Source organism: Drosophila yakuba, chromosome 2L, assembly GCF_016746365.2.
Source record: "Drosophila yakuba strain Tai18E2 chromosome 2L, Prin_Dyak_Tai18E2_2.1, whole genome shotgun sequence".
NCBI lineage: Eukaryota > Metazoa > Arthropoda > Insecta > Diptera > Drosophilidae > Drosophila > Drosophila yakuba.
Window position 1 is genome coordinate 18,405,371 of NC_052527.2, and position 26,145 is coordinate 18,431,515.

General features: G+C 41.9%; 1 protein-coding gene and 1 long non-coding RNA gene across 2 annotated transcripts; one reads left to right on the top strand and one right to left on the bottom strand.

The window, feature by feature from the left end:
* Positions 1–1,935: 1,935 nt before the first annotated feature.
* Positions 1,936–24,457, bottom strand: LOC6528800 (death-associated protein kinase related). The gene is made up of 9 exons (XM_002089796.4): positions 23,308–24,457; positions 9,571–9,661; positions 9,282–9,485; positions 6,793–7,030; positions 6,445–6,548; positions 5,628–5,780; positions 5,269–5,557; positions 4,675–4,852; positions 1,936–3,463 (listed from the first exon to the last, which is right to left on the bottom strand). Exons 1-9 carry the CDS (start codon positions 23,339–23,341, stop codon positions 2,106–2,108), a joined length of 2,649 nt encoding a protein of 882 aa, XP_002089832.2. The 5' UTR covers positions 23,342–24,457; the 3' UTR covers positions 1,936–2,105.
* LOC120320544 lies at positions 9,676–14,193 on the top strand. Its single transcript, XR_005560040.1, has 2 exons — positions 9,676–13,908; positions 14,126–14,193. It is a non-coding gene; the product is annotated as an uncharacterized LOC120320544 (long non-coding RNA).
* Positions 24,458–26,145: the final 1,688 nt, after the last annotated feature.

Here is a 26,145-nt window from a genome sequence, read left to right on the forward strand (position 1 = left end):
TATATATTCTTGATCAGGATCAGTAGCCGAGTCGATCTGGCCATGTCCGTCTGTCCGTCCGTCTGTCTGTCCGTCTGTCCGTCTGTCCGTATGAACGTCGAGATCTCAGGAACTACAAAAGCTAGAAAGTTGAGATTAAGTATACAGACTCCAGGGACATAGACGCAGCGCAAGTTTGTCGATTCATGTTGCCACGCCCACTCTAACGCCCACAAACCGCCCAAAACTGCCACGCCCACATTTTTGAAAAATGTTTTGATATTTTTTCATTTTTGTATTGGTCTTGTAAATTTCTATCGATTTGCAAAAAAACTTTTTGCCTCGCCCACTCTAACGCCCACAAACCGCCCAAAGCTGCTACGCCCACACTTTTGAAAAATGTTTTGAAATTTTTTCATTTTTGTATTGGCCTTGTAAATTTCTATCGATACTTTCTGCCACGCCCACTATAACGCCTACTAACCGCCAAAAACTGTGTTTTAGACTTACCTTCTCCCTTCCACTAGCTGAGTAACGGGTATAAGATAGTCGGGGAACTCGACTATAGCGTTCTCTCTTGTTATACCCGTTACTCGTAGAGTAAAAGGGTAAACTAGATTCGTTGAAAAGTATGTAACAGGCAGAAGGAAGCGTTTCCGACCATATAAAGTATATATATTCTTGATCAGGATCAATAGCCGAGTCGATTTGGCCATGTCCGTCTGTCCGTCCGTCTGTCCGTCTGTCCGTCTGTCTGTCCGTATGAACGTCGAGATCTCAGGAACTACAAAAGCTAGAAAGTTGAGACTAAGCATACAGACTCCAGGGACATAGACGCAGCGCAAGTTTGTCGAATCATGCTGCCACGCCCACTCTAACGCCCACAAACCGCCCAAAACTGCCACGCCCACACTTTTGAAAAATGTTTTAATATTTTTTCATTTTTGTATTGGTCTTATAAATTTCTATCGATTTGCAAAAAAACTTTTTGCCACGCCCACTCTAACGCCCACAAACCGCCCAAAGCTGCTACGCCCACACTTTTGAAAAATGTTTTGAAATTTTTTCATTTTTGTATTGGCCTTGTAAATTTCTATCGATACTTTCTGCCACGCCCACTATAACGCCTACTAACCGCCAAAAACTGTGTTTTAGACTTACCTTCTCCCTTCCACTAGCTGAGTAACGGGTATAAGATAGTCGGGGAACTCGACTATAGCGTTCTCTCTTGTTATACCCGTTACTCGTAGAGTAAAAGGGTAAACTAGATTCGTTGAAAAGTATGTAACAGGCAGAAGGAAGCGTTTCCGACCATATAAAGTATATATATTCTTGATCAGGATCAATAGCCGAGTCGATTTGGCCATGTCCGTCTGTCCGTCCGTCTGTCCGTCTGTCCGTCTGTCCGTCTGTCTGTCCGTATGAACGTCGAGATCTCAGGAACTACAAAAGCTAGAAAGTTGAGACTAAGCATACAGACTCCAGGGACATAGACGCAGCGCAAGTTTGTCGAATCATGCTGCCACGCCCACTCTAACGCCCACAAACCGCCCAAAACTGCCACGCCCACACTTTTGAAAAATGTTTTAATATTTTTTCATTTTTGTATTGGTCTTATAAATTTCTATCAATTTGCAAAAAAACTTTTTGCCACGCCCACTCTAACGCCTACAAACCGCCCAAAGCTGCCACGCCCACACTTTTGAAAAATGTTTCGATATTTTTTCATTTTTGTATTAGTCTTGTAAATTTCTATCTATTCGCCAAAAAACTTTTGGCCACGCCCACTCTAACGCCCACAAACCGCCAAAAACTGTTCTTCGCACTTATGTACACTAGCTGAGTAACGGGTATCAGATAGTCGGGGAACTCGACTATAGCGTTCTCTCTTGTTTTGTATAATATCTTGGGATGTCAACGCAATACCAGCCCGAGCTAAGGAAAACAAACCATTGCTTCAGTTTTATTCAATAAATTAATTTGGTTTATTGCTTACATCAAATACATAAATATTAAATTGTTCCATTCGACGCTTTGTAGTTTTACCTATGTGCCAACTAGTTGACCTGTACTCTACATACAAATATATATATCGCATATATACAGAGGTCTCGGGATATGGACACCTACTTTCCCGCCGCCTTCTCCTCCAGCTGGGCTTGAATGTGCCGTACGTTGTGGCCGCCGCCATTGTGGTTGTGGCGCTGGAAGAAGGCGTTGATGGAGCTCATGGAGCGGTACTCCAGATTGTCGCTGACGTGCCAGTCCACGCTGATGCTCTGGTGGCGACCCACCGGATTGCGGATGCGGGTCTCGTTGTACTTCTCCAACAAATGCAGCAGGCAATCCTTGGTGGTGTTGGCTGCCTCCTCCAGATTCACGGTTTGATGAGTGTCCGGCAGCCCTACGGGCACATCCCGACTCATCTGGTTTATCCTGAACTTGGCACGACGACTGCTGGCCGATTCGTTGCTGGCGCTGGTGGAGATTGGGTTGCTGGCGCCCGACAAGATTGGGTTGCTGGCGCCCGACAAGATTGGGTTGCTGGCGCTGGAGGAGATATAAGTGCTGGAGCTGGTGGTACTGTTGCTGGTGCTGCTGGAGATCACCTTGGAAGAGGTGGTGCTGGTTCTTTGTACATGCTGGTTAGTGAAGCTTCTGGCATTGGAACTGCTCATGGTTTGCACCGTGGAATTCCGCTGGGACTGCACCAGTTTGCTAGAGGAGCTGTTCCCGTTGCTTAACTTTGGTGTTTCCTCGATGGACTGCTGCAATCTTACAGACAGCGAACTGATCTTCGTCTTGCCCTTGCCATCATCGTAGGATCTCTGGCTCTGGGAACTGCTGCTGGCCTGGCTGAGGAGTCCTCCATTCAAAGTGGGACGGTTCCAGCTGCTCCTGCAAGTGGTTTTGCTGGTCCACCTATTGCCATCCTGGGTAGTCTCCGAGGTTTTACTAGAAGTACTGCCAGAAGGAGCAGCAGATGGTGCAGCAGCAGGGGTTGGAGCAGCAGCAGGAGAATCAGCAGGCGCTCCACCACTGCTCCCATTGTTGTTCGCATCCCCAAGCTTGGTGTTGATCTCGGCCAGCATGAGCAGGTGATCAGATAGCTTCCGTATCTCATCCGCCAGATTCACACGCTCTCCGGAACTCCGCCGACCCAGCAAGTAGGTGGTATCCGAGTTCCTTCGATCGAAGGTGTGCAGATAGCTCTTCATACTGCGCTGCTGCTGGGCGGTGGACTGACTGCCGGAGAACTCGTCGAAATTCTCGTTGAAGAGGTGTTGCGGTGTGGGAGTTGCCGGACTGGAGGTGGCTACCGCCGGGAACAGCTTCTCCCGCGACTCGTTGATGGGCGTGGCCACCGAGCGCGGACTCTCGTTGTCCGCACTGCGGGATTCGTCCTCTTCCGGCAGATCTTCAACCTCTCCCCGTTCGTCATCCGTCAAAGTGGAAATTGATTCGCAAGGCGAAGGCGAACAAACTGGAAATAGAGCATAGTCTTAGAAGCAATATTCTTAGGATCTTGTATATGTTTACATAGAAGTTATGGGGTTATTGCCAAAAACTGTTTCAGAAGGGTTAATGTACACGAAATGGTTATATACAAACGGATAGAGCATGCTTATGAGTTCAGAGAGTTGTGTCGTAATATGGCTCTTAGGAACATCAAATGTGCGTTTGACTAATGCTCTACACAAAAATAACTTTGCGTAAATACAGCTGCTGAAGAAGGTTTTGAAAAAGCTGATAAGATGGAATATTTATAATTGTATTCGGTTGTTATTGATTTTGATTCATAAAGACATTTTATTGAAAAATTGTTTGGTACTTTTATAGAAAAAGATTTATCTAAGAAACAGGTTTTTTCCTAATAAATGAAACTATACCTATACTTATAAAATGCGTAAAATATATTATTAAACTTCGGTATTTTGAACTTTATTCTGTTGTTAATACGATATAGTAAGTCTCTCTGACGGACAAACCACAAATGAACATGAGACTGACTGAGGAATTTGACTGCGATCTCTGAGGATGATTGGTGCTTTGAGCTGGATGTTGGGCTTACCTGGCTGGCAGACCAGAAACTGTGGCTATACGAGCATGTGTGTTGATCTAAATCTGAACTGTGGATTAGGGTAGTTCTAGGGGTTTCGGATTTGGGATTGGAGAGGACTGGGATGGAGCGAAATCGATTTCGGTTTCTCGTCTCGCAGAAACTACAGAGAAGTATCTTTGTGCTGAAGTTTAAATTATATTTTGCATATATTTTCATGTTTTCTTTTTGTCAATGGCTGTCTTTATCACAGTGTAAAGTGGTTAATAGAGCTGGTCATCCGCTACAAGAATGCCAGGCACATAGCTTAATGCTAGGGTTACTTAAACATAAACAACAGTTCTGGCTGGCAAGCTGGTCCTCCCTCGTCCGAAGACAAGAATTGGTTCTACCACAGAGATAGGGTTAACACAGAGAAAGAGACAGAGACGGAGACGGAAAGGAGATACGGACAGAGAGTCAGCTAGCCAGCTTGGTCCACATTCAAGTTAAGAACAACAATTAGTTTGACAAGTTAATCGTGTAATATACAAAGTCCATCCGATTGCAGGATGCAGTTGGAAATGCGATGCGGATGCCTCATTTGCCGTGGATGAGGGCGTGTCGGTCGCGCTGTCGCTGGGATCCGTACTCACCTCTGGAGGAGGAAAGGCTGTCCGCGCCGTGAGTCCTCCTGGGATGGGGATAGCTCGTCTCGCTCAGCGGAGCTATCACATTCCCCTCCACGTCGAACACGTACGGACTGTTCGGATGCGTCTCCCAGCGCACGATGAAGTTCTTCAGGTTGTCCTTTGTAGCATCCAGTTCTTTGTTCTGCAAAGGAAACAGATGCGAAGGGTACAGTAATTCTTTGGTGGCTTGAGAACGGGAAACTAGCGCTATGTCCCCGAGTTAATGGTTGAGGTTCAAATAACTAATCGAACAGTGATGCACGAGTACTTCATATTATTGGAAGTCCAAAAGTATGTTTCGAAGTATGTCGTGCAAAAAGTCACCTTTGAAATGACTCTGTCCTTCTGTATATCTGATGAAATAGGTATTGTTACATATCTGTGGATTCCTTTAAAAATGCAGTCCATTTCATATATTATTTTAATGCTAATTGTCAGTACTTGTAATTTTATTTTCTTGGAAGAGTTAGTTAAAAACCACAATGCATACAGCCGACTAGCTCTGGAATCCGTTCGTTCGTTTGATGGCCTTGCAGGTCTAGTTCTCCAATTTCTTACCTCGAGATCAGCGTCGCTGCAGAGTTGGGCCAGCTCCTCGTCCTGCTGCTGGTCCTCCTGCTTCGCCTGCTCCACGCAAACCTCTACCTCTTCCTCCTCGTCTTCGTCTTCAATGGTTTCCGTGGAGTCCTCGGAGGACTCCGAGGGAGCTGTCACCGGAGACACAGACTTCAGGCGCGATTTGGATGCAGAGGAGGCAGCCTTTGTGATGGGCGTGGCCGTGGCGGCGGTGGCTGGCCGCTGCTGAAGCCATTTGTGCTTCATGCACTCGGCGGCTGTCATCCGGGTGCTGGGGAAATGAAAATCCGGAGACGGGTTAGCAACCAGACTCTAATTAGGGGGAGAATTCGAACACCCACCCCAGGTCCTTTGCCAGCAGCTTGGCTATGAAATCCAGACACTCGGGGGATATGCCATTAAAGCATTCATCCTCGAAATCGTATTTTGCAATGGTTACATTTGACATTGTTTCAATGTCATTCTCGCCCATGAATGGCGACAGTCCTGAGATGCTGTATCCAAACCATCATATGGGATTGTGTGTGGTTTCGAGGTGTGGGAGAGTCAATAAACATGTAATGTAAAAGCAGCGTAAGTAGAATAAATAAAAACACAAAACCAACACTTAATTAACTAAATTAAATTTGCCACGGAGTGAGAGCATATCCACCAACCGCCCCTTTTGATTATCACATTTTTAGCTGGTACACACTTTTAATTGGTTTTCTTCCAAGCACCTACCCTTAAGATATGAGTGCGGGTCTTGATTAAATTTCTAATTGCTTGAGCCACAACATAAATGGTTCGAAAATATTGTGCTGGCTTCACCCCAGAAATAAGTAAAATCGACATCCTTGGATATGTTTTCTTCTTTTAAATCTGTTGAGTTTTTGTAAAAATAAATACTTGTTGGCTAAGTAAGAGGAAGTATCCACGGTTTGATTTCAATCGATATAAAATAGGATAAATAGATTTGATTTATAAACGTTTAAAGAAAATATTAAAAGATTTATTTAAAGACTTCATCGCCATGTAAAAAAAGGTCTTCATATTATTTTGGCAGTTTGAGTACTCATTTGCTATTCTCTAGTCATTGTTTAAGAAACTTTAAAATAACTTAATAAAAGCCAAAGCGTACATATAAAGTAGCTTCTAAAGCACAGGTATTAAACTTACAGCACATAGCATATAACGCCGACACTCCACATGTCTGTTCCATACGATATGCAGTCAAAGTTTACAACTTCTGGCGCCACAAATTCCGGAGTGCCGAAGAGAACCTATTGAAACAGTCGGCATTGAATAAATAACTCTGTTTTAAATAATTGCTACTAAGCATTACATGCATCTTAGAAATAAGAACCATCCAGAATCTTGTGTCTTGAGAAATTATACTTAGACAAGTATTTCAGGCCTTCGGTTCATTTCTGGTAATTATTACATACAAAGTATAGACTAAGTATTAGCTTATTATTCCCAAAGAGAAGACTATTTTGTTGATTGAGCTCTGCAAGAAGTACTTACTCTGAGACGCTTATCAGGATCAAATTTACGAGCTAGTCCAAAATCAATAATCTTGATGCGGTTACCCTTCTGTGTGAGCACCAAAATATTCTCGGGCTTCAGATCCAGGTGGACTATGCCATTGCCGTGGATAAAGGCCATTGCCTCACACACCTGACGAATAAAGACGCGGCAGACTCGTTCGGTGAGGACGAACTCATCGTCCACCACGCGATCGAAAAGCTCCCCTCCTTCGATGCTGTGAAAAAAAGGTGTTAATTAGACAGAGGGAAAATGTGAAAACAGAAAAGCATAAACAGCAGAAAACACAAAACGAATCATGCAAACCAAGCACCATTAATAGAGTTATTGCCTTTCAATTAGTCTCCTCACCTCGTAACCAAAGGTTTTAGCTTCGTGTTTAGTTACCTTACCTGACAACCCACACTAAACTAGTTATGTTATTTACAAGAGTACAGATGGCTCTGCCAGGACACGAAAATCAGATAATCCATGAGCATCAATCCGCTCGAGTGACGGGCATCAACTAACGGCATGCCGATTGGATTCGGAGTCGGAATCGGAGAGAATTATGTTCAGGCACTCGAACAAATGTCATCCGAGATTTGCCTCAAGTGTCGATACCACAACACATCACAAAAAACCCGGCCGTTCCATTCCTCCATCAGATACCCATGAAAAAATTCGGAAAAAACTGGAAAAATGCCGAAATGCTTTGGTTTTTCTCTGTTTTTTCGGGTTGTTAGCTAGTTGATGCACTTCACTCGAAATTGAGTAAATTAAAATTGCATGTAGATCTTTGTGCGTCGTTTGAAATGGAATATTGCTATCCAACTGATGGAGAATTTTTCTGATTGGTCTGATTATGCAATTTGTGTTGACCCATATAAATACTCTAATAATACTTTTTTTTTTTAAATATACATTTGTATACAAAAACAACTTTTACAACGCAAGGTAAACAATAGTGTTGCACCAAAGGCATTAGAATAATGTTATGTCTCTGGATGTTATAATGTTATTCTAATGTCTTTGGTTGCACGTTCTGTAATGTATTGAATATGTTTTTGGCTGATTATAATAGATAAAAATAAAATATTTTTATAAAACTGTCTAACAAGTCGTACTGTTCTCATCCAATTGGAATACCTAATTCGGACATGAGTGTTATACTCGTATACCCCTAGCTGCACATAAAAGTCCATTATCCAAATGAAAATCACTTAAAAATTTCAACTGGCAAATCCACAGATCCGAGGAAATCCAATGAAGCTTTTAACCGACAAGTTTTATGTCGCATGGGATGTGTAAAACAATTGTCAAAATGTTTAAATATTTATTGTAAAGCGATAGATGTGCCATCTTAATTCAGTTAAATTACTAGCTCTTTGTTTTAGTTTGACAGTTGTGCTTACTCCCTTTGAGTGGCTTTTCCACGATGGAAACTAAATAGTTGAAACGCAGCATGCTTAAACCACTTTCCTAGCTGCTCATCATCTCGGCGAGGAATTCCCTTCTTTGGAAAATATGTTCGTCGTAGTTGGATATTCTGTTATGAATATGCCAAGGAGAACTATGCAAGTCAACAATAACTTTTTCGGAAGGGGGAAAACGGCAAGGAGAACAGGACCAGCAAGAACAACAGCACAAGTTGTCCAAACTGCAGTTTCCTTGTTTTGTTGAAAATTAATTTAAGTTGACAAAGTCTTTTGGGGCTTTGTCTTGGGTCTATGAAAACGGAATTGTTTCATGTTTCTTTCGTTTATTGTTCGCCCACTGGGAGGCGAATGTGGGTCAAGGCCGTTGACTAATCAGTGGGCCAGAACACCTGCCTCAATCGTTTTTATGGGCCATTAGACCCTTAACCCATGTCACCATTCATTTGCGAACAAAGAAGCTGTGAAAAACTTTCGCGAGGCAAATAAAAGTTGCTGTAAATTTCTATAAATGCTCGGCTGCCAAGGGGAAACCTGTTGCTCGAGGTTTTTCTTTCAGACTTTGTGTGAGTGTTTCGTGTATTGGTTGGGGCGGAAAAGTTTTCTAGTTTACGATAATGTGCGTACGTGTAAATCGCATTTTATGCACATTCCCACTGATTGCAAGATATTGTGTCCCCAGCAACAATGTGGCAAACAGCAAAGGGACAACAAACTTAACGAATAGTGGAATAGAGGGCTACAAGTGTATATATTAGGGTGGACCGTATTTGGCGAGCAAAAAGTACCAAAAATCCTTTGCTTAAATACAGTTAAGTTTCATTCATATATTTTCCAATTTATTATGCATTGGGAGTGCACACTATCAGATTATCTGAGCAACTATAACTTTTGGTCGCCAAATAAAGCCCAATCTAACGTGCATACATAAACATTTATACTCTATTTATAGAGAAACACAGAGAAGGAGTCACACCCACGAGACAAGGACAAGCAAACTGAACACATTCATTTGTAAGGGCCCGTGAATGGGCCTCTTGAAGTCTTCCTTACAGTTCCAGGACGACGCACATCATTTTCTGATATTCGTATGCCGCGTACAACTGTATGATGAGGTGATGCTGCAATGAATTCATTATCTCCACCTCCCGCTCCACATTCCGCTTGTCCTCGCGCTTGGGGATCGGCACAAATTTGGCCGCCAGCTGAAGGCCATTTGCCTTGTCCTTGCACTTGTACACTGTCCCAAATTTTCCGCTGCCAGAGGGCATAATATTAATTACATATGATTCGGGGCACATCGGGGAGTGCGGCGATCGGGCCGCTGGAATACTCTACTCACCGTCCCACCTCACCCAGCACATCGTAAAGTTTATGGGCATCGACGTTGCGATTTATGGTCACATCGCGCATGGGAAACGCCGGTTCCAAAACTGCAAAATAGGGAAAAATGGGTGGTATTAAGTTTGGACCATAAAACAGTTTAGCAGTAACCTTTTAATTTAGGAAAAGATCTGAAAATTGAAAAAGGAGCAAGTAGCTTTTAATGTTTTCAATAAGTTTATCGGACGTATATTTAAGAAGTAAAAGCCCAGAATGAAAATGGTTTTGCTACTAATTGAATGTTATTCCTGTTAGCTGCTTCTTATTTATTGACCTACCGATTACACGCAAATGTTACTGATAGAGCAGTACGCAAGATATTTAGTACACTCATGGGTGCATTGATATCAATCCAGGTCTAGTACCTACACCCCATTGCACTTCATTGAGCCATTTTATCGATCCGTAATTCCATTGGCTTGCCATATTCCTTATCAGCATACCAGTTTGCTGCCATAAATTGACAAGCCATAGGTGGGTATATAGTCGGAAATGTTTCGGTCTGATTAAGACCTCAACTGTGTGATTTGATTAGATTTCTTGTTCCTGGCCAGAGCCAAAGAAAAACAAGTGCTCCGCAACGTGGTCAGGAGTGCACCCTCGGCAATATGGCATTTCAATCATTTCCATTGTCCAGTTCCCAGTTAGGAGTGCATTTAATACCGGCTATTATGGAGCCAGTACGTCTCTGCAAGGACTGCTCAACAACAGCTTGTGCTTGTTACATATTTCGCAGGACATATTGCACACAAGTTTTCCTGTTGTGCTGAGAGGAAACCCTTTCAGAATTTGATTCGTTGTGTGTGTCTACAAGTTGCCAAACAAATAAAAATGACTTGATTCAATTGAATTTGTGCAACGCAACGATATGAAATGGGGACGACAACAGTGACGAGTGGGAATATTGTGACATATATGGGTTTACTTGTGTGTCCGTGGGCGGTGGTCTTCCCTGGGTCCCCTGCGTGTGGTCACCAAACAGTGCACGATTTTTCATATTTTTTCAATTACGCACAAGAGTTTCAACTTGACATTCGACCGCAATAATCCCCGGAGATTTTGTGGCAGGCATGGAAACAGTTGCTTTCAAAAATTTGCAATTCGAATTATTGATAATCTGTCAAAGGCTTATGGTACAAGTTGAGTAAGTCAATATGTGTGCTGAAATAACCGATTGATGGCCACTATTTTAAAAACAATTAATTCAAATTTAAGTAATAATTCTTTAATTCTGATAGTTGTAAGAATTGAATCTATCAATTTAATTAAGCTTCGATTAAGATTGTCATTACTAGAAGCTGCTGCCTGATCAAGTATGTCCCTTTATAGGTTTGGAAACGATTATTTCCAGCCTATTAAATACTTTTTAAACAAATCAGGTACATCTTTTTACTCTCCAATTGCCGGGTATAAATAATGTAAGATATCAAACTTAAAACAACAATTTTTCGATAGGTTCTGGACGGAGAAGCTGTTAAAGACTACCCCTAGTCACCATTTCAAGAGTACAATTTGTTGTCCCTATTTTTCGACTTCTCGACTTTTTCTAGCTGTGCTTAACGGCGGTATTTAAGGGGTTAAGTTGTTAGCAAGCTTCTATGAATTGATGTCATCTGCGCGGCAGCTGTCCCATTAATATGTAAATGGCGCACATAAGTATGCTACGGAAAACACGATAAATCTTTAAAATCAAAGGCACGACGATGAAGCAAACGAAAAGACTTTTCTGAATCTAGAAAGGGGCGAGACGAGGGCGGGAAAAGTAGATGGTGGGGGTGGCACAAACTTGGCAAATTCAAAGTGAAAGTCGAGCGTCTACTGTGAATAGAAACGGAGGCTGCGAGAGCGTTTTCTTTGCTATTTGTGTGCAGCGAGGCACTTGTACACACATATATGTATGTATGCAAGCAATTGACGCCTCCCTTTGGCCATGCCCCCGGCCATATCTCGTTTAAACGGTTTTTGGCACCGACTGAGTGAGTGAGTGCATGTATGAGTGCATTTGAGTGCACTCTGCCAATAATGCGCACAATTTAAGTTTCGGCAAACACGCCCAGGCACTGGCATTAGGCAAGAAATTTGAAGAGAGCTCCTCAATTGAAGGGAAAATTTTGTGAAAACTTGCCAACTTCTCGGTCCCATAACTCATTATTCAAAAGACACAAAAGTGGAATCGAAAAGAGGCGACGAGATTCGAGATATTTCAACGCTCATAAAACTTCAGCATGAGCGCAGAAAAGCATTCATTATGCACAAACGTACACTTATACTCGGTTGAACACTTTATGAAATTATAATGTATAACAATATTCAATACCATGATTTGGTAAATAACTAAAAGACATTTTAAAGGAAGTCACCATATTATAATAAACTATAACAAACCAAGTATGTATATATATCGATGCGTTTGTAGATTACCGTATAAAGACATATAAAATGACTCCACAATAAGTTAGAAGCGTTAGGTGTCAAAAGAGCAGTTTCAGTTCAGACACTCTTCTCTGAGTGTACTCATATTCATACTCAGAAATGGATGTGAGAGGGCGACAGGTAACTCCCATTCATTTCCTGGTTCGAGCTCATGAATAAATGAATTTATATCGACTCTTCTTGGCATTTGCACTGCTCCGCTTATCCAAAGGGAAAATCCGTGGACTTGGGTAACAAGGGGTTGAGGGGTCCGGATATGCCCATATGCTCTGGCTAGACAGTGGGGGTGGCAGCGAGGGGCGGTGGACAGTGGGCGGTGGGCTGACGACCCCAATCCCAATGCACCAACCGAATGCAATCGAAATTGGACTTGAGCCGTTTGAAGTGTTTTCGTAAATCAATTTCAGATCCATTAAGCTGCAAGATGTGCATATAATACACGAATGGTTGCGGATAGGAACGTGTGGATTGGAGTAAAAATATGATGTACTAGTAATGTGCTTTTTACATACATATGTACACATTTTGTTTTATATATATTTAATTATGTGGTTGGAAAACTATAATAACTACTTTAGGAAAATATTTTACGTTGCTCTTACCCCAGTATTAAGATACAGTCAGCTTTGATGCGTCTCCCTATGTATGCAAAATAATTATAGCTTTTAAATAGCTTTCAGTTGAAGTTTGAGTTCTGTGTCAGACATCTCTTATTCAGAAGTATTTTTCCCGACGTCTATATGTATTTTCCTACTCAATCTCTATCGCACCGCACCCGTCTCTTTCGCTCACTAGGGTCAATGTGTGTGGATTGGGTTGAAAAGTGCAACTCGTCGCAAATTGAATTCAAAAAACTTTATAAAGTTAATTTATGCACAATATCAATAAAAATGTCTGAGCGGGAGTCGCAGATACTACATTTGCACTCCCCATTCAATGGAGTGCCATAGATATAGAGCGGCGAATGTAAATGGCGAACGATTTTTTGTGCCAACGCTGGCAATTTTTTCTGATATGAAAATCAGCAAATTTTTCTTTGATTTGCCTTTGCTCCTTGGGTCGTCAAGGATCCGCAGGATAACCCAGCCAAATCTCCGTTCCCCACTGCTCATTTGGGCAACTGTTGCCAGGATTGCCTTGACTTTCAAATTAAAAAATAAAATCCGAGCGAAGCAAATCCTCAGCGGAAGCGAAAAAATGTTTTCCTCCGACTTTTCCGCTCATCGATTTGGTGCTGCAATTTGTTGCTGTCATAAAAATTGTGTAATGTGCTTAATGAAATTTTTTTAATAACACAATTTGAGGGCACGTGAGTTTAGCGGCGCAAAATGTGTTGTACAACAAAGGCAAACTGTTGCACATCAAACGATGGATGTCAATGTGCTACACATTACACGGCCACAAAATATATGCAAAAAGTACAAAAAACACAAGCCAGACGTCGGCATTTCAATAAACCAAAGTTACGCAACAACGAGGGTCCTGCATGCACTTCCTCATTGCTTATATTCGCATTTAAAACACTTTTTTACGCGACCAAAGCAATCGCACAAGTATGCCAAGCATTTAATGGCAGGCCCAGACGGGAAAACGGATGCAAGCAAAACACTTAATACATTTTATATATTTTATGCTGCCAGGAAGTCGGCGCAAAGATCACACAGCATTTGCTGTTTGTTTGCCGGCTAAGTCACTTGCTAAATTCAAAGCAAACAAGAATTATAAACGATGAATTTAATTTGGAGCTCGTTTTCTATTTGCTGTTCGCCTTTGACCTGACGCCTTGAAAATTGTCAGGTTAATAAATTTCTATAAAATTAAAATTTTTAATGACTTCCCGAAAAATGTAAGCCGCTTATTTCTCGTGAGTATTAGGAAACTAGAGCCATATTCCTGAAGCCGTATTTAAGGCATTTTAACTAATTCGAAAATCTTTTGATGATGCATCATATGCTATGCAAATTAAGATGCCTTAGTACATCAGTGGCAAGCAAAATCAAATCAACATCGTAGAATATGAAATACAAACATTAATTTGAAATCTGATTTTCATTATGTTTTTGCTATCTTTAAACTTGCAGGCTACCAAAATGTGATTTTGATTTTGAAAATAACCTGAAACGAATGTGTACTTCACCCTATTTTGACTTTGACTTAATGTTGGTTACTTTCTACGATGGATTTTGGTAACTTCGACCAGGCTGGGAACTTTACTCAGCTGATGACGTTTGTGCAACCGATGGCGAAAACTGTTGGAAATGAGTTCGTGCCGTTGGCAGTAGATATTTTCCTGGTTATTGTTGCTGCTGATGACGATGCTGCGGGTTGTCTGTGCATTTTAATCAGTCTAAGTGCCTGGCAAATTCCATGGAAGGAATGAGAATGGCAGAACCAGTCTGAAACTGTGTGTTGGCAGAGGCAGAGGGAGAGGTAAAAAAATGGCAAAAGTTTGCCCCTACAGTGCCATTTCAAATTGGCTATTACAGGGACTTCCACACTCACATTGCCTTCATCAAATGGTCATGCATAAATGCAAGGGAAAATGAGCAGGCTCCAGTATTCACACTTTTCTCAGCCCGACTCTAATGCCTCGCCTAATCCAGGTGACATATTTTTAAAGTATAAATTGAAAGCAAGGCATAGCTGAAGTTACAAAGACTATGAATCTCCTGTCATTTTGAATCTATATCTATACACAGTCAGTCCAAAATGAAGAGCTTAACCCGGCTTTATACAAGCTACAGATCCTGTAGCTAAACCTTTTGAATCCAACGATCCTTGTCAGTACCGATTTGATTAGACACTGGGCACACAATTTATTTCTTGCAGCCGAATGGACACGTTAGATGTGTTAAATGTTTGACGCTATCGAATTCAATAAATGATAAATGACAAAAGAAACTTGCGGCATAAGGCCCACATTTTTTGTTTTTAAACAAATGCAAACAAGGGACAGATGACAGGAGACAAATCAATACCATGTATCCATTTATTTTGCGTTCGCCTTTATATATTATATGTTCATATTAATCCCCGTGCATATCTATATCGAATGTTTCGGCAGTATCTCAACAACGGCAATTCATCTTCTTCATTTTTTTCCTGCACGCCAAGCGTAAATCCGCTGCGACAACGCCCAGTGCCTCCAGTTTTTCATTTTTTTGCATGTGCGGAAAGCGAGAGAAAAATAAAAATCGTTGTGGAAAATGAAAAGTAATAATCAGTGTGGGTGTGGGTGTGTGGGTATGTGAGTGTGTGGGGACCTTGAACGTTTCCCCGAGATATGACGTAAAGCTCAGTGCCCTAATGCAGTGCAAAGTATTTCGACCCCATTTTCCCCCGATTTTTGTCGCCAATTTCCAGTTTATGCTGCATACTTTTGCGGCACACTTTAATTGGGCCATTGCCATTCAAAATTTATGCCAAAGTCTCTGACGAAATGGGATGTCACTTTTGGCTCCTTCTCGTTGCCAATTTGCGCGATGATGCAATTTTATTTTATTTCATTTCATTTTCGCTGCCTTCTACCAGCTTTGTGACAATGAAATTAGCATTAGAAATTTGTATGCATGCGTGTTGCTCCCTGTTTTTTATTTTATCCCATTACCAGCCTCATTCAATTGGAATTTTCATTTCAGCTTATTTCGCCTTTAATTTAGTCACTTGCGAGCTAAGGACACCAAGCGAGTTATTCCAAAATATTGTTCGCCTCGACATTACGCATACGCCGCGTGTGACGATGAGTCCCGCTTGCATTTCTTGAATCGCTTTGTGGCGATTTTCCGAGGGGTTTTCCCCGCTTCTCCCCACCCTCTTCGGCTATCCCTTTACACATTCATTACGCTGGCTTTTGTGGGCACACACATAATCTCCGGCTGGCTGTATGGGTGAGCTTTTCGCGCTTATAATCAACGCCGCCATTCGAGCAGCGTATATATGTGTGGGAATTTTCCATGCTGTTTTCGTTTTTAATCACCGAAACTTGAGCACTGCGAAAATACTTTAAGGGCACTGCAGCAGTGCTAAATTTAAAAGGGCCCCCAAAAATGCTGCCCCTGCTTAAAATGCCTGCTAATTGATCGATGTGAGCACAGCAATTTCAAGGCAATTCCAAAGTCCAACAATGGGCCAAAGGACATCGCATGGAGACCACTGCAGACTGCAAAGATAAACACAGGCCAGGTCTTTTCCCCCAGCCGAAGTTCCGAAGTTCCCTTTTTTCAGCCTTGTCATCAGTAGATGCAGGCAATCGGTGGGGATGGGGTGGGGCAAATCGGTTGGGGAAATCGGGGAAAATGCTGCAGCAACAGCCGCTTCTAAAAGCAAAACAATTTCAAGGCAGACTAACGACGCACACCGCAATGAACTCATTAAAACTTTCTACCCAGTCTGCAACAAAACGGCATCAAAAGAGCGTCGTGCGCGATGAAAATTCAAAACTGTTAGATTGCTAAGTTCTGCGAATGTCTCAAATAGGAAAAGAAGCCGATGCAAATTCGCTGGCAGCCGCAACTCTGCGTTTAATTAATTTAATGAGCGACGTGAGGCAACCGCAGACACCTCGTGTCAGCCAGCGCTCATAAATGACTTTCTGCCCCTGTTCCTGTGCCATTTTGTGGCCCACAGGCGTGGTCGAAACAATAGGTCAAAGCAACAAACAGCAATAGCATAAATAATCGAAACATCAGTTGGATGACTTAATTCGTGTTTTTATTGCCCGTTAGGTTTTTAAAAAGTATGATGTAATATTGGAATAAAAAAATTTATCTAAGCCCTAAAATGATTTAAAGAAATATGTATACATATATAATTAAAATCAAAAATGGTTTATTTAACTTATTATGTGTTTTATTTATGCATTTGTATTCGACAGCTTTATATAAAATTGATTGTTGTTTACTTTTTACCAACTGGGAACGGATTTATACTTATTGGTGCTATTATCACGCCCCCAGCTGTAGTAAACTAGCTGCGGGACTCGCGTGGCAGGTGATAAGGGAGGTTGGGATGCTGGGAGGCTGGTAGATTGGAAAGCTTCATGCTAAGCATCAGCTGAACTCGTTAGCGTAAAATCCTGGAAATTTTGTCAATGAACGGCTATCCATGGCCGATCCTGATGGCGGTTGTTGAGCGACTGGAGCTTAGTTAATTATCGGCTCGCAATGGCCCCTCGTTCAAAGTGTATTAATTTATGAGTGCAACACAAAGGCCAGCGCCGCCGTCATTTGCAGCAGCTGAGGATCCAGAGCTCCCCGCTGAATTTGGAAAATGTTTGGCCATCGGGGTTGAATTTAGGAAGTTTACAATGTGCATTCCCCAAATGAAATCCCGGAACCGCAAATACTTTAAAAGCCCCGGCCAAACAGCTGCCAAAACAAATGAATTAAAGAAACGAAAAGCGAGTAGGATGCCATTGTGCGAGATATATATCATATTGTACTCGTATGCCCTGCATCTCCTTCTGGTTGCCAGTGTGTGTAGGCCAATGGTCGCATAAATCAAAGACGAAGAGCGAAGTCTGCGGCTGGTTCGAAAAAGCCGAAGGGGGAATTGCAGATATGCCGGCAGTGTGCGAACACATATTTGCACTCAAATCGAATTGCATTTGTTTGGGGCATAATTGAATAACAACTGCAAATTGCACAGGGCACAAAGCGGGCTAAAAATGCAGCCATGCCAACCGGAAGTGAAAGGGCCTCTTACATACATAAGTCTGAAAATAGGATATATATATGTTCGATATGGGGCGATGGCCCATAAATAATTGGCCAGCTCTGTGAATTAGTTGCGGCATCAGCAAGATAAATCAATTAACGCGCAACAAACAAAACAATTAATCAAGGTGCAGGTTTTTAGTGCCGGGAATAGGGTCGCTTTGGATCGGAATCGGTGGGGATCAGGATAAAACAGCGAGGTAATTGAAAGGTCATCGATTCAATGGCGGCCACATGGTGCATGTTCGCACGCGCTTCTGCCAACAATTTGTTAAAATTTAACGCTTTATTTACTGCCCGACTGTCCATCCTGGGTTCCTCAATCATGCACAGAGAGAAATTTGTCTGGAGTTCTAAAATGAACCTACGCGAATTCTTCAGCCCAGCATATGAATTTGATTTATAAATCAAAAATTATTTATAAATAAAGCCCAATTATTGGGGAGCAAACCTTTAACCTTTACTAGTAAGAATTATGGTACTAAGAAACATATTTCATTAGTTTGCATACAAACAGCAAATATAGAGCCACTACACACTATAGAAGTACGAGAATGCAATTGCTTGCACAAGTGGTATCACCCATCTTTGATCTTCAAGGGATCAGGCATTTTTTTCTGTGCACTCTGTTTTTCACACATCCACCATGTGCTGACACGTGGAACTGCAAAGGCAACGGACCTGCTCATGCACAATGTATCTGTATCTGCAGTTGTATCTGTGTCCTAGCTGAGCGACAGTTTGACATCTCTAAATAAAGTTTGCACTTGCAAGCTACGTGGGTACAACCACCACACTCCCACACACACAAGCACCCACACTCACCAGGCAAGCACGCACACTGTTGCAGGGAACATAGACACCCTCTGTGGCACGTTTGACAATTTAATGGTGTTGGGGTTATTTATACAATACGCTCGCTGCAAGTCCTCAAATATTCAGTGACCGGCAGCCAATGACGTGTTGAGCAGTTGGTTAAAGGACCAGTTGTAGGGCTTAACTGGTCATTTTAAATTAGGGTCAAGCAGATGAAACCCATTAGATTGGGACCTTAAAGAGAACTCAAATTTTAGCTCTGCAGTATCGTATAGTGTATAAGTGTGTAGCCTTGTAATGCATAATGCATGGTATTAAAGTCATACGCCACTGTGTAAAATGAATGAAAACAAATGTAAGGGAAAGTACCTATTTAAGACTACTTATCAATTGGGGTATATAATCAGTCTTCAGCAATGAGCTCTTAGATAAGATAACTGCTAAGATATATGAGTCGAAAGTCACTACTTTCTTTATACGAGTATTTCTGATGTTATATGCAAGTAAAACATGTATATGTCTTTTTAGAGCACTTAAAGCGAAATCTGCAAATTCATTTCATTCAAAGCCATTCAAAATACCAATCATAATAAATTAAAATATCCTACTTTATTGGCTAGATCAGTTGCAGCACGTTAATTAAAGCTCGTTTGGCACTACAGCACCATACACAAATTATCCGAGCAAATGTCTAAGTCAAGTTCCAATTGCATTTCAGTCACTCCCCAAAGGAAGTCTATTGACAAGACAGCTTCCGACAGCCGGAGGAATCCAAAGTGCCCCATCATTCTGTGGGTTCTAGGACAGATAAGGATGCGCGTACTCACTGGAGGAGTTCTCGGTTGCAGCTAACCAACGCAGCACTCTTGGCCGTTACAGTTTATGGGCTTTAATTTAATTTCTGTCCGAGTGGGAAGAGCGCTCTGAATTAACGATCTGTTTGGCCACAGAGAAGCGATTACCGAGGCAGATACGCGGATACTCTGGACGAGTTATTGCCTTTTAAATACCAGTAGCTGTTCTGCAATTAAATATGGAAACAATGCCGGGTATTTCCGAAACATTGTGAACACATGATGAAAACTAAAGAGGCCATGATACGCATACGCAATAAAATGATGATTTTCGGCATTTGATTGGCACTGTGTCGAGTTGGCCAAATAATGATAGTGGCAAGTGGATAGTGGAAAGTGGCATTTGAATGCGACCCATAAATCAGCAACATGGGAAATTACAAAGCGCAAATGATGTTGACTACGTGGAATGCAAATGAAATGACCTGCATGACATGCAAAGGCGGAATGCAAGGCTGCTAATAAATAAAAACATACGATTTTGGGGCACCGAGAGAGCATTTACATAATTTTGATTATTTTCGACGGATGCTAGCCGTGTCCTTAGCCCGAATAACATTTGCAGTTGGAATTCGGCATTTTGCATTTGGCATATGGCCTGGTTCGGGGCTTGTTTTTGATTGCGGTTCTGGCTGAAACTGTTTGGCATTATGGAAATTTCCGTTTGTCATTTAGGGGCGCGAAGTGTCTACATGCAAATTGAGTTGCAACAAGCAGAAGCCCACTCCATTCGACAGTTGTTTGTTTAGTTTGCATGTGGCAAATGCAATCTTAACAGGCTTCCTGGCTGCCAGTCTGCCCGTCTGCCAGTCTACCAGTCTGCCAATACATTAAATTGCAATTTTAATTTGTTTAGCATGCGGCATTGCTGTGCTTGCATCTGCACCACATCGCGTATGCGTTATAATCGCACAAACTGATACATACATGCACTCCACGCCCCTGTCTGCATTTTTAACACTGCCATTCCACCTGCAGCTGTGCCCCAGACAAACTGCCGGAGATACTTTCGCATTAAAAATTTAAACAACATTGCAGGCAAGCGGCGAGAACAAAAAGTGGATTTTGGACAATTTTGCCGAAAACAGACATTTTAAGCTGCTCCATTTTGTGCGATTTTCGATTTCGGTTGCCTTTTTCTTTTCAAGTGCTTTGGGGCTGAATTAAATATTCTATAAATTGTTATAGTCCCCAGATATATGCAAATTAAATGTCTTTTAATTTGCTCTCGACCAGACGGGTTAATAAATATTCCCTTTTAGTCGCAGTGGAAGCAAGCATAAATTCTGAAATTTTGGTAACAGGCCAAGCACAGGGAACATAACAAAGTATCTATAGGATATAGTTGAGTCTGAGCCAACTAAAACGCCAAAGAAATCAGGAAGCGTGAAACCTTTATACATATTATTACTCGACAGCCGGATAAACGATCAAGTCCTGGCCAAATCGCATACATAGTAGAGTACAGAGACCCCGCGATGAGGCAGAGTCGAGGAATTCGCAACGTCAACTGAAGTGAATATCAACGAACGACCTTCAACATGAAATGCGACGTAAAATAAATTTATCTCAATTATATATAAGCAACTAGATCTATATATCCGTTCGTTCTCTGGGGGAAAATCGGACGGATTCGCGTTGCGGGGCGAGTAACTTTTAGAACGGCCAGTGAGAGATTCTTTCGGTTTTGCCTGCCAGCTTTACATTCACCTTGGCAGCGCAGTACGAGAAATCCAAAGCAAAACACAAATTTATTTTTGAATATTTTCGGTTAGCAGCGGCGTAAAAAAGAAATGAAGAATGTATTCTATCCAAAGAGAACACTCAATAAAGTGAACAACTCATTAGATCGCATTAATACTTATAGCCGCTGCCTAGACAAAATGTGGAATCATTAATTGCTTTTAATAAATCTAGTAGCGGTGGCCAAAATCTTTCCCTAGTCTTAGTTTTCAACGTGTGTCCAATAAAATAGACAGAGATAATCTTGCAAATCTCGTTTAAAGTGAAAAACTTTTGGGCATTGCCATATCATCACTTAAAAATTGTCCTCAAAAAATATTTTATTATGTTTGCTCAAACCGAGATTGGTAAAAATAACAAATGAACATATATGTACTTGACTATATACGCATTTTACTCTGGTAGTCCTTACTGTATTCAGCAAAAATCCACTTTATAAAGAAATATGTATATTTCCTCCGTCTAATGACGCCACAGTCAGGCGATGGTCAGCATTTTTATGCAGATTTCTTGTTTAAATATTTACACAATATCGGCGTGCTTTCTCTGCTTGTCGAGCAAACATTTAGCGCTGGAAAATGAACTACATTTAAAATATAATAGAACTGGCTTGTTTGATTTATTCGACTAGGTTTTGTGTAAACAAAATGCAGCAAAGTAATAAAATATTTTTATGAAACTCCACATGTCTGGTTTTCCCTGCGGTTTGGTAATTTCCGCTGCAAATGGTTTCATTTCCTCTCCGATTAAAGTGTCTTTGCCAAAGATTTCCCTTAATTGGCTGGCAAACTGGGAAAAGGAAATTGAGAAATCAGCTTATGCGCCATTAGCACATAACTCGGCTGAGACAAACCCAAGTGAGAATTGGACGGGAAAAAAGGTTGGCCAATCGGTCAGGTTGCCACCTTTGCCACAGGTAGGCAGTTATTTCCGTTTGTTGTTATTTGCCAATTTGGGAAGGACTGCCTGGGAAAACAGCGTGGGAAAACGAGACGTGTAAGCCTTTTTCCTGGGCCCACACCCACACTGCGGATTGAATGGCACTAAATCAGGAGAACTCTGTGGGTGCTTTACCCTGTGTCTTCTCGTGTTACGCGTCCTTTCGAATTTTTTTTCTCGTGTCGCACCGGGTTCTTTTCATTTTTGGAATCGCCCGACGCTCGGCATTTTTCATGCTACGACGATTTTCCCCCATCCCAAACCATTTCCCGTTGGCCAAACTACTTGACACTTCCTTTTTTGCTTCGGAAGTTGGGGCCTTTCGACTTTGCCTTTGTCTTTGGCTGCCTAAACCACTGTAGACACAGTTACCACAGCCCTTCCAACGTTCATCGGGTGTGACATTTATCCTTCACCAACTGCGCTTCGCTTTGGCTTTTATTTGGGCTTAAAGCGGCAGACAAAAAAGTGTATATAGTATATATTTGGCCCTCTTTTGTTTTATGCGTGAAATTTATTGTTTCTGACAATGGAAACGGCGTCGCAAATGTTTCCTGATCACAGTGCGCCTTATCTGGATTCCTTTTTCGGCACGCCCCCACTTTTCCGCTTTTCCAACAGCCATGGCCGTATTTTATTGAAATTCATGTATTTTTAAAAGCCCACTGGCCCGGGAAGCGGCTCTAAATCGTTTAAGCATTTGTTTCCACCATTCACAGCTTGATTTCGCCAGATACATTTTGCAGTTGCGTTCGGTTTATTTTTATCTGCGCATAAAAGTTAATGTTTTGCATCAGTATCATGGGCCGAAAATGTTTATTGTTTTGGCCCTTTATTAAAGCGTAGTTAACTGCTGATAACTTCAGTGGCAAAAAAAAGGAGAGGAATCGAAAACAGCTGCTAAGCCGTAGATTTCGTTAATTTGATTTGTCTCTTTGCAGTTTGGCTTTGCGGGATAAAACACATTTGAAAGAGTTATCGGCCTAATCTCTGGCAAGGCACATACAATAATTACACTTCGCCATTTGAGACATTTATTGGGGCTATATCTATGGGTAGAATATATACAGATAACCGTTGACAGCGACCCTTATCACTGGTGATACACACAACGCGTATACGCAGTGTTCACTGTTAAATTCGAGGCATTATCGGAGTGATAATAATTTTCGCTCGAGCGGCAATTCGTAGACTTACCACCTTCCGGCTCTGAATCATCTATATAGATCATATTGCTGTGTCGCCTAGCGCAGATTTCACGCAATCGTTGACCCGTTGTGCGGCTGCTGGATTTACTTAAGTCGATTTGAACTTATTCCTTGACGCTGGCTAATTGGATTGTTAGTTGTTTTGTTGCACAATATTTAATGGCATGTGTAATTATTCATCACTTAACATTTTGCGTGTTAACTTCACTTCACTTATTGCACGGATTTTGAAATCGTTTGGTTTTGCGCACTTAAAAAATGGCACAAAAGAACGATTCTTATTTTTAGCTGCTTGGCCGCGCACCACGTTGCGTATGCTTGATTTCAGCGCTAGATTCATTCGCCAGCGGCACTATTTCGCTATTGTGTCATCGCGAGCGAGCGTTTTGCCTGAAACTGTTTTGGCCTGGCCCCACATTATTTGATTTGAGCTGTTTTCGCTGCTGTTCTGCTGTTTCTGCCTTTTGCCAATACGGCGTATGTGTGTTCCTTTGTGGTTATAAATGTGCTTTTCGGCTGATAACTGCCGCACTGGGAGAAACGGTCGATCGACTCTCGCGTGTACGTGTCTATAAATAAACAAACACAGGCGCAGATATAGGGGCAAACCTCGACTGCATATATACACTCCTATTTGTATTGCTTCGTTTCGTATAAAAATAAATTGCAGAGCAATTTGTGTGCTCCGCTCTTTTTGGCCCGTCGCTCATTTTGCAGCTTGTTTTGTGTACGCGAATGAAATTATTTTCCCTGTTGTCGTTTAGCACATTTTCTACAGTTTTCCGATTTTCTTTTTGGCAACAGAACAACACACATTCGACGTCAGTGTGGGTTTTCTATTTGTCGACCCATCGGTACTATATATTCTTCTATATGTCTGCTTCCTATTCCCAGTTTGTCACTTTTTCGCAACTTGTTGCCGTTTCAAAGCCCTGCGGCTTTGACTTGCTTAGCTGGCCAAATTTTGGATCACATTTGTGTTAAAACCGTTGTCAAATAATCTCTTTCTAGCTACTAATTTAGTTTAATTCGATTCCTTTAATGATACCATGGTTTCGTCAAGATAACAAAAATTTATTGATAGCTCTTTAAGAGTACCATACACCTTTTATGAAGTGTAATCAAATTATTAGGCACTGTTCTTTATCAAAAGTTTTAGGACATTCCGAATTGCTGAGTACAATTCTAAAATAAAAAATGATTAGGAATACGTAAACTCGAATCATTTCCATGCTTTATGAAATTGAATTAAAAATCACAGGCATTTTGATCTCGAGGCATCACACCCAATAATTTAGTAAGCATTCCATAAGCTAGGCATTCCTCGAACTTGCCAATTCTCTCATTCAACATTCCCTAACCAAGTGCATAAATTCCCAAAATATCTTCAACAAGTGTGAACTATAAATAATGGCGGGCGCGCAATTATCTAGCCTCGTTATTAAATTACGCCCGTGTATATTTATACAGGTTACCAGTACGTAGGCCCCGTATTCCCCGTAACCGCAGACTACGCCGTATCGCATCGTATCTTATCAAACGGAAGAAAGCCTAATGACCGGACGGTGGGAAAACGAGGGGTATGTGTCATGCCCACACATGGATACAAATATAAATAGACGGGGGAGCACCTACACGGCGGAAAATGTGTCGTCCAAATTGGATTTCATTTTCCACCACGTTGGGTCCCTCAAGTAGGAAATTTGGACACATTTTCTGTAGTTGTGCAGTAATAAAATTATTAAATATTACACTTTTGAAAACTGCTAGGTGCGCTATATGACAACTTGTGAATATTTATATAACTACCTTCTGGCACGGTTACATTTCTCTTGAAGGATTTTAAACTAATATGATTTCATATGTGTACATTCTAAATGACTGTTTTCTGTGCTACCTGTCTTTTTAATTGGCCTGCGCACGGAGTGCCCGTTGGAAAAACTTAAATCGCTTTAAGAGCGCCTGCCTTATAAACAATAGCCACGGCTAAGCCACAAGCGAGCAAACCGAAGCCTTGGCCATAAAATTACGTATACGCGCAGTTGGCAGCTGCAGTTGCGGCCATAGAACTTCCCACTCAGCCACCGTCCCTCTCCCTCTCCCACTCCCACTCCCACTCCCCCAGTGGCATCCACACACTGGCCATATCCACTCCACTCCCGCCGATTCGGTCACTCGCCTTCGCCGGCAGCAGAGGCAGAGGCAAAGGCAAAGGCAAATAAACAAAACGCCTGCCAGGTCGAGCCACTTGATGCGAACGTGCCCAGACAACGGCGTGTGGTTGCGAAACGTGTTCTCGCAACTCCTCCAATCCCAATCCCAGGCCCAATCCCAAGCCCAGTTCCATACCCATTGACCATAGCTGGTTGCTGGGCTTTAAAGTTCTGGGCAGAGTCCAAGGCAAACAGACTGGCCGCCGAACTAAGCTGCGTTTTGATTTGCACACGGCCAGGTGACCAAGGGCTGTTGGCCAAAAATTGGTTTGGGCCCCAATCTCTCCTGGCTTTCACGTCACGGGCTTCCGCCTTTGGCTGCGCTTTGAATAATGCAAATCCCTTAAATGCGCTAAACGCAGCTGCCTGTAGCTTTTTTCCGATCGAAAATTGCGATGGCGGCACGTTTTGTTTTCATTCTGCTCTACTTTTGAGTTGAGTTACTATGTTTTTCAGTCAAAAAATTGGAGTTCAAATTAAATGCTTGCTTACTTTAAATTTGATTTTCGCCCTAAATGCCTTAAAGGATGACAATCTCTAAAAATTTTTCATTATAATCTAATCTGTGCCAACAGAGGAAAGCAAGTTCATCCAGCATTAGAGGGAACTTTTAA